The sequence below is a fragment of the Buceros rhinoceros genome, unplaced genomic scaffold, assembly GCF_000710305.1.
Source record: "Buceros rhinoceros silvestris isolate BGI_N320 unplaced genomic scaffold, ASM71030v1 scaffold2655, whole genome shotgun sequence".
Lineage (NCBI taxonomy): Eukaryota > Metazoa > Chordata > Aves > Bucerotiformes > Bucerotidae > Buceros > Buceros rhinoceros.
In genome coordinates this window covers 68725-78671 of record NW_010413237.1, presented here as the reverse complement: position 1 = coordinate 78671, position 9947 = coordinate 68725, and the positions used below count along the sequence as shown (strand labels likewise).

At 35.2% G+C, this 9947-nt stretch overlaps 1 protein-coding gene across 1 annotated transcript in view; it reads right to left on the bottom strand.

The window, feature by feature from the left end:
* NOVA1 (neuro-oncological ventral antigen 1) overlaps window positions 1-3159 on the bottom strand; it is a 37986-nt gene extending 34827 nt beyond the window's left edge. Inside the window, exons 1-2 of the mRNA XM_010136643.1 lie at window positions 3075-3159; window positions 2173-2339 (exon numbers count right to left, since the gene is read on the bottom strand). Coding sequence (XP_010134945.1) covers window positions 2173-2339; window positions 3075-3159 — 252 coding nt within the window. The remainder of the gene's footprint in view (window positions 1-2172; window positions 2340-3074) is intronic.
* Between the last annotated feature and the right edge of the window lie 6788 nt (window positions 3160-9947).

Genomic DNA, 9947 nt, shown 5'->3' with positions numbered 1-9947 from the left:
AAACAAGAAATTGTAACTCCTAAGTATTATTGTTTGCTAAGTTCAAAATGAACAAGTATTATACATTATCCTACTCACTTTATTAAAATTGTTACCTAACTTGCATTAAAAAATAAATAGCAACAATGGAGTTCTAGATCACTATTACCTGTTATAAAATGTTTGAATTTTGTAAATAGAGGTATTATGTTTTTCATTCAGATACAGGATATTCTGACATTGGAGGACAGATTACTGCAAACTCTAAGAACTAAGCTAATAATTTCTTGTTAAAAATAATGGCTTTTAGATTTGAGTCAATATTTATAGTGTAGGAATTTATCATGGAGAGATGTTGCTTCATTAAAAGAGAAATCAAACAATTATTGTGGTTAAAACTGCTTACCGTACATACATGCATATCTCAAAATATTTGTGGTCCTATTATCATGCACCTGTATGTGTTGATAATATATTAAAATTTGTAATATATTTTAATTGATAATATATTAAAATTTTAAGATGTAGAGCAAGTTACTAAGTCTTCTAAGTTATACATTATATTTAGTCTCCGTCTTAATTTCACTAGTAGCAGCTCTGTTCATAATCTATCCCTCCAGAATTTAATTTATCATTCCAAACATGGAATTGTATTTAAAAAAACCAACAAACCCCAAACCAACCAACAAAGCTAAAAAAAATAATTTGGAAAAAAAAAAAACCAACCTCATCAACTTTACAAATAAGGTTTCTGAAGAAATATTGTTGACAAGCTGTATCAACCTCAGATACAAGACAGGAAGTATTTAGGCATGTCACTAAACAGCTCTGTAATCTAGTTTTTCAGAATCTTACTGAATTACTTAAAAATTAGCTTCATTTCATTGCAAAAGAAAAAGGCACTTTTCATTGTAATAGAGAACACTTATTTCCCATAGGGTTAAGAAGTATTGGTACAAAATCTAACATTTTATGAGCAGAAAAGCCATTCAAAATACAGATGGCTTCAGTTTTTTTGTCTCTACCTCTGGCACAATAAATTTCATGCCTAATAATTGAGAAACTAATCTTATAAAATTGGGGCTTTTTAATATTTTATTATAAATTATCTAGAGTATTTTTATGTAAAAATACCGCGTATACAGAAAAAAGGTAATATAGTAGAAAATATTAGAAAACATATACAATAGCATAAGCACAGTTTCATCCATCCAAAGCAGTCTGATCGTTCCAAACTCATCCTGACCAAACACATCTTCAAATAAGCATTCTGTGTCTGCCAGTACATACAAAATGAAGCGATTGCACACAGTTACCAAGTTACTTTATAGGACACTGAATCTTCCTAGTGCAGAAGGACGAAACATCTTTTCCCATATAGGACAGGTGAGAAACTAAAATCTATCCTACATAGGATAGAGAGACAAAAATTTACTAATGTTCACTCATTTCTTTCTTTGTCGTTTTCTCATTCAATACAATGGAAAATAATTTTAAATCCTGTATGACACATTTCACATTCTCCTTACTGGGCAATTTTTTTTTTTTTTTAAATTAAAATTGTTCTGGAAAATGTAATGAACTAAAAAATACTAGACCAATAATATATATTTTGCATTGCCCATAGATTTTGAAGTCTATGTAGGTGTAAAACAGGCAAAAAGATGCCAAAAAATCTCTGACAAAATGAAACTGTAGAAAATAGCCCAAGTAGATTATCTTTATAGTTTCAAGTTCTTACAGGTAAGACTTTAAAGTATTTACTACAGGGTCTAAAAAAAAAAAGATTAATATTTTTTGGTACTTTTTTATATACATAAAAGTTAAAAAATACATAAAAAGTTAATCTGTGACTTTTAGTAACACTAAAGAGTTACAGTGAGGTTTATCTTTTAAGATCAAAATTCAGCAAGCTTTAACTAAAACCTAGAAGTGTACTATCACCTTATACAGCAAAGAAAAGTTTATGAAAGAAACACATTGGAGCGTGGCACTGAAACTTCTAAAACACTGTCTAAAAGAACTGCTGAGAAACATGGAACACATCAGTACAAGGAAAAAGAGGACCAGCAAATTATCAAATGGTAAAATAACATTTTCTTAAAGAACATGTTATGTTGACCCCTTGCAGCCTTAAAGTTTTAAGACTTCTAAGGAGCTGCTGTGACTCTCTATTCCCAACCAAAAACTCACTTGTTTGATGCGGTCTGGATTAACAGTGGTCTGAGGCTGTAGAATGCTGACAGGCTCTGTCTTGGCCACATTTTGAGGCATTTCTCGAATCTTCTCTGCAATGAAGCCATGAACTGCATTTAGTGCTTCAACTGTTCCCTGGATCAGACACACCCGCTCTGTAGTACCTGCAAACACCAGAGTTTGAGCTGAATAAACAGGATTCTTCAAGATTCCACAAACTGCTTAAATTATGGCATAAAGACGACAATCGAAAGCAAACTTGCAATCCCAGCTGGCAACACCTCCACAAGCATACAAACGAAAGAATTCCAAACAGTAGCATACTGATGACCTGAAAATGGTTTAAACATCTCCTGTTTGTGCAGAGCCTACAAACACGTAACTTTCCAAGCCGATGCTGATAGTGTAGGTTTAACGGGATGCAGCAGTTGGAAATTACTAAAGCTTGTACCAAAGTAGTAGTCAATACCCCAAAAACTGCCTTTCAAGAACATCTGTTTAGAGTGATGCTGAACACCATTCAGGCAGGATATCTCGACATCCACGTTCTAAGGTCGTGGGCAAATACTATAGCCTTGTCAAACAGGTGTGATAGGTAAAATACAGATTTAGTCTATGTGTTAGAACACTAGGCCTTTGGTGGCAATGAAGCAGAGGAGGAGGCATTTTCCCACCATACTTGTTTGTAAAGATAGGACAAATGCTTAAGAAAAACAGACTTTGAACATATTACTCACTCCCGAACTCTACAGCAAAGTGTAATCCTGTTTTTGCCCAGTTATCAGTTACACCCATTCTGTTCTGCTCTGTATCACTGTGCCTAACCCTCCTCCTCAGACTGAAGCACATTCTTCTTCTCTCAGCTGTAACATCCTCTCTCTTACAGCACCTTCACTTACTCTCACGTTTAATTTCACTGACTCTCAGAATGAGAGTGCCTACCCCTGTAGCCTGGAGAAAGACAGGCTGATGTGCCACGTTCATCTTCTCTATCATATACTGCCTCACTGAATTTGCAATTCTATGCAGATTATCAACAAACATTAAATAACTACCACAGCTTTAGTTATAACTTTCCGGAAAGGCTTAGACAAAGCCCACATTGCCACATAACCCTTCTCCAAACTAAAATTGGTCTGTGTTACAAAAACCACACCGGTACTTATTTGATTTGTTAACTAAAAACATCTACAGGATGGCCAAAGATGGACACAGAATTAGGGAAAAAGACTTTTTTTTTTTTTCCTTCTTTTTTGTGACTCGGGTGGTTTTACATGATTTTGTGTGGCTTTACTGTAGAGCAAAAAATGTTTTTTTACATATTGGGTTACAGCTTGATACATACTCACTGGACAAAGAAAATAAAACCCCCAGTATCGATCCTAAGGATACAAGTACGACACTGCACTGAAACAATCCACATTCTGTATTCCACATATCAAACCACTTACACAGGGTCCACAAAATCAGTTTTGACTTGAAAAATAGGATCTAACAGTAGCTGGAGAAAAAACTGAAATTTAAAAGGGAATATTGCAATTTCCACTTTTGTTCTGCAGAAATACCAAAACAAGACAACCTACATGTCCAAGTAAAATTGCTTTGAAATTTCATGTAGTACATAGCTCCACAAACACATTCCGTACATTTCCAACACACTCAAATTAATGATTTTTCATCACCATGTTTTTACCTTCAAATAGCAGTATAACAGTTCTCCTAACAGAAGAAAATCATAACAGGAACTATCATGATATTAATGTATTCCTGAAAACATTACAATCCTGCCATGCAAAGATATGCCACGTACACGTCTCTATTCAATGTCAGCAAGCATTACGCTTCAAGATAAGAGGGAGGGAAGCAAATAAAAAAGTTTGAACCATGGAATCTCCACAAAAATAATATAATTTTTTGTCATTGATGTATTTGTAGTAAATGCTACTGACATGATAATATATGAATCTTTTCTGACAAAAAAATTCATTCATTCTACCTAAATAAAGGAAAACTCCAATGTAATAAAGTGGTAAATACCAACATGTTTGCAGTGATTTATGAAGTTCCCGTGTTAGTTGGGCTCCTCACCACAGCACCACCTGCACCGAATACCAGGCAATGCACACATTAGAGAAACACACCAGGGAGGTAGTTAACCTCCTCCCTAAAACCCTCTCCCTATCAATTTTCTTTCTTTACTATTACCTACTGTTACTGATTCACCTTAAGATACACTCCTTACAACACACAATTTAACAGAGAATGGCACAGTAAACTTAGTCATTTGCAAGAAAAAAACGGGATTTATTAGTAAATGTATCTTTTCTGCTTCTGTGGATGATCTCTAAGATTAAATATTTCATTACCTAAAGATGAAACAGCACACTAAGAGCCCTGCCTCTTCATTAACTTAACATATTCATGTACACTTAAAATCTTTCAAAGAGTTTTTTCTTGAGAAACAGTATCAGGCAATACTGAAATCTAACTTTGTGGAAGAAACTCTACAGCAAATCTGTCAAAACAAGAAACAAACATTTTTTTCTCTATTAAAATGTGCTATTTAAAAATAATTAAAATTAGAATTAAAACATGTCAATCAGTATTTCAAAAGCTGTCAGGTTCATAATCTTTGATGTATAAAGTTAAAATTATTACACTCAAAGCAAGTTATATAATTATCACAATCGAATGCACATTTATCAAGAGCAAGACTGTTAGAACATTCATGTGACCTGTTGTAGCATCGTTTCAAGAAATCAACTTCAAAATTATTATATATAACCATAGTGATACATTCTTTTCCCCCCAAACTGCATAAAAAAGGGGAGCTTGAATGACTTAAGTGGAAGTCATCACAGAGAATGAAACTTGGTTCCTAGATGAAGCTTTTTTTAATCCCTTTTTTTTTTTATCCCCTACTTGGCTTCCTCCCCCTTTTGCAACCAGCTCCTGTGGTTTGTGTGTAAAGCAATCCGGCTCTAAGAAAATGCTCTGGGGAGTCTTTACGCTGCAGTATTAATTGTCTCCTAAATGATGAGATGTGATGTGGATTGATCAATGCAGCTAATGCAAGTGTTCTCTAGGTCAGCAGACAACACACTGAAACACAACACAGCTCGGGTTACGGCCAAGCTACGGGAGCCTAATACGGAAAGCACTTAACAGAGATGACTACTGTCAAAACATTTGAAAGGAAAATAGTCGATGCTAAATACGAATTTCATTAGACTTGACACTGAGTGACTAAAGGGTATTCTGCAATCTGTGTTGTTTTAGAGAGTGCAATATAATAAAAATATGCTGTATGTCATCCTGCGGACCAAACAGACCACACTGGAGCGTGTACACACCAGGATGCAGCAAACGGAAATCAGCGGCCCATGAAGAGAAGCACAGTTCACGCAGAGCAAGATACAGTTCTAAAGCGCATCACAACAGAAGCACGTTTTGTTTGAGGGTTATGTCAACAACTAAAAGTAAAAAAAAAAAGTGTGGAGAAGTTGTATACATGTACAACTGGGAATTTCTCTAATCTTCTGGAGTGATGTTGTCGTATCCTTCACACAACTCTAACAGCTTTTCACTCAGCTCACAGGGTACAGTAGTTTGCAAGAGTCACACGAAAGGAGCACTGCCAGCTATATGACCAACCTCTCTAACAAAAATAAGCCTATGAATCACTCAAGTTGGGGAAATTTCCGTCATTTTAAAAGCTTTAAAGGCTCCATTAGTGTCTAAAGTAAACTGTCAGATAATTTATCATTTTCAGTTGTTTAACAGTTGCATCCACTCCTTTTTTCACATTTCTGAGAATAAAACCTCAGCTATCTACATGCACACTGTTTCTTGCATGATCTTCAACATATGCATTTAAAATACAGATCTCATTTTTGAAATAACTGCCTTAGAGAACACCAAAGTAGCAATAACCAGTGGCTTTTTTGTGTACATGTGAAAACACAGCCAATGTAAAATTATTGTATTTTTAAATTATTTACAATTCAAATTGGAGTTAGGGTATTGTATTGTGTATTGCCTTTTAGATATGAAGAGATAAAACATATATAAGAAAAATGATTCTGCCACAGAAAATGATCAAATCTAGAGTAGGCGGTCATCATCACTGTACATTCAAAAAAACAGAAAAAATAGTATTATTTTTGTTCAGTAGTAAAGTCCAGGACAGAAGTTTGCAAAATAGGAAAACCACTATCTAAATACATACTGCTGCTACTGTGGCTACAGTAATTTCATGTAAATTTCTTGGTATTTGTATGTACTCTACTTTTCAGCAAGTAAAATGGGGTTTCTTTCCTCTTTGCACGTGTGTGTTTTAACTTTTTTCTTATCAAATAGAAGAGGCAGAACGCAATTGCACAAAAAAGCCTGCCTGTACTGCTCAGCAAAAACAGATTTTAAAAAATAATGGAGAAAAAAGAAATCCTAATCATTTTTTTTGTTTTGTTTTGCTTTGAGGAAGAAATTTTTTAGACCTAGGTTTTTTTAATATGAAAATAGATATGGCATTATGTAAAATAAGAGAGTACCTTCTTATCTGCAGTTTCACAGGGAAGGGGAAGATGAAACCATTAGCAGCCATCAGGCAATTTAGAAGTAAGTAAATAAAAACCTGTTTTGATATCTAATAAGTTAGTTAGGACTTAAAGCCAAACACACTGCAATAACTTTATTTTAAACATTCATTTTTCCTTCCACCTCCTCTAAATACATAAAACTTTACTTCTGGCAAATATCCTTGGCAACCACATTGCACTCATTTTATCAAGAACTTCAAAACAACAGACCACACGCTTTTCCTCTGAGAAGCTTGTTATTTACTTATTAGGCAACTCATACAGCTTTTAAAACCACCATTAGAATAAATGCTAGAAAAAGCAGCAGGATAAAGGACACTGATGCTTTCAATGATTTTATTTCTATACTTACCTGGCATACGTCTATTAACTTTTAAGTGTTTGCTTAAAGGCTCGGACTCGATGTGCAAGATTCCTACAGAAACACCCCCTAAATGTTGAATGTGCTTCTGTGTTGCTGAACGTTGGCTGGAATGTTTTGGGGAATGCAACGTACCTTTCAGAAAGGACTGTCTGCCATTTGTATTACTTTATACATTTTTCACTGGGCTTTTACATGCATTTGAAAACCTAAAAAGCACAATATATTACCAGCCCAGGGTAATCCCAATACACCCACTAATTAAATCTCCATATATTCTTCCAGTGTATCATGCCCATTTCTCTGCCACTGAAAGGGAAAACCTGACAGAGGAGCCAAAGCTAAAACCTTAGCTAAAAGAAAGGCTGCGCTACAAGCTCTCGTCACCTAATCTGCATTAAGCTTTTTATTTGACAACTCACAGTACAGCAGTCTACTAACCTTAACATCCCATACGCTTATTTTTGTGACTCACGTAGAGTGGGATTCTATGTAGCACCGCCACCGACTGCTTCAGCCTAAACCCCATCTTGCAAAAGCTCTTGGAGATGGAGAACTGCACTTTCACAACGCTGCCAAGGAGCGTGAAAATTGTCAATAATGCGCTTAACACAAAAATCAGATAAACTCTTCCTTGCATATAACATTTCCTCTCTACACTTGCATAAAACCTCAGGCAAATGAATGCCAGACAATAGAAATGTTTTATTCAAATGCACTTGCAGTATTTCACAATAACTTAAATAGATACGAAAAATCTTTGTCATATAAATGACAAAACGTACACAATCTTTACAAGCAACACATAAGAACCTCCCACAAAGTGTCACAGAACTCTCAACAAGCCAGTTTTCTCCTTCAGTCCTTATCTTCATCCTGTCCTTCCACTTTTGTTTCTTGAGAGAGAATTAATTTGTCTTAATACAGAGCCTGTTTCCATATTCCTCACAGCAAGATGGCTCTCTCTCAAAGCAAAGTTTGGGGATCTAACAGACTTACCAAACTGAACAAGGGCTGGTAGCAATTCTAGACCATTGACGTTCTGCGTTTGTTTTCATCCAGACAAACTAATTTGGACACTGTTTGCACAGAATACTTATACAAATAAGGAGTAAAACTTAGCTTCTCTGACTAAAAATTAAAATTACGATTTTAATAGCATTTGAAATAGCTGAATAAAAGAAAATACTGAAGAGAATCTATGAAATTGAAGTAAGTTTCACTTTGTAAGAATCTTCTTGGTACTGTTATAAACAAGGGCATCCTTAACTTTGATTTTAAATTTCAAGATTACTGATGGGATGCATTTAGCTTCACTAAAGCTCCATTCTTCTTTCAGAGGAAAATAAACTGCTCTCTTTAAAGTTTCATCTGCAATTACTCCCCCTGAAATTCTACTAAAGTTTTCTGCAGCTACATTATACTTTGCATGAGACAGGCATCTAATAAGAGCAGAAGGTTAGAGTAAGTTGGGACACGTCAGAGGTGATGGTTACCGAACACGTCAGAGGTGATGGTTACCAAACACGTCAGAGGTGATGGTTACCAAACACGTCAGAGGTGATGGTTACCAAACACGTCAGAGGTGATGGTTACCAAACACGTCAGAGGTGATGGTTACCAAACACGTCAGAGGTGATGGTTACCAAACACGTGCTCCCATGCACGTGACTTGCTGAAATCTGCAAAAATACATGTTAGAACTTGGGGTCCTCTAATGTCAGTCCTCTATTTTTCCTACCAGGTGTTCGCAGGAAGCCTTACTAGCCTTAGAGGAAGAAAATGACTGCTGAAGCCCTATGAGACCACGTCTTCTAGGTGTGGCATACAGCCAGCCATGCACATACATGCACACATACGTACTCATATCCACATATATGCCAATTTGTTTCACTTTGAGTGACCGCTTCACTAGATTCAGATATTGAAATGAATCAAGTTCAAAAATTCTGTAAAAAGTATGAACTATATGAGTTCAGAGTTATATGAAAATTTCAGGTGCTCTGGTCACAAGAGTGAGTTACATGAATTCAGGTTTAACATAGTTACGAGTGAAGAAATGGATTATCCTCATGTGAGAGGGAAACCTAGACAATTAAAAATATTTAAATGACAAGAACCCCAGACCTTATAATTATTAGAGGCTTAGAAGGGATGATGAGTCATGTTACAAAGCAAACAATTCCTTGAATATAAACTGTGTTGTTAGGTATCACCCAAGGATTTCTTGATGATTTCTCAAAAATGAAATTATATAAAGAGAGATGATGAATTACTGATTATTATTATACTGTTATGTGTAAAACTGGAAACAAGGATTATAACTTTTCTTTGTTTAAGAGTTATTCATAAAAACCCTGTAGCTTCCACTGCAAAAGCTGATAAATTTCCCCCAAACCAAAGGCAAAGGTCCGAATTTTGCCTTGATATGGTTTGATGAAGTAATGTTACTTAGATGAGAACACTCAGAAAATTTCTGTGCAAATCAATGACAGAGAGCTGCAGTGAAAGTGAGCGCAGCCTAAGTATGCTTTGGAAAAGTATGTTTCTGGAAAATAAAAGCTCTAAAACTCAGAAAAAAACTCAAACCATGGTTTTTATTCAATTCTTCGGGGAAATAGTTGTCAATATCTTATTTCTAGAATGATCTGTAACAGATGAACTACTGTTAAACAAACAAAACCAAAACGCAGTTGATTCCATCATAACATTTACATCTAACTATAAAAGCAGTTAGAAAGGAATCAAAAAGAATTTTTTACATTTTGCTTCTATTAAAACGCATGTCAGAGATCTTCCCCAAAGTATTATGT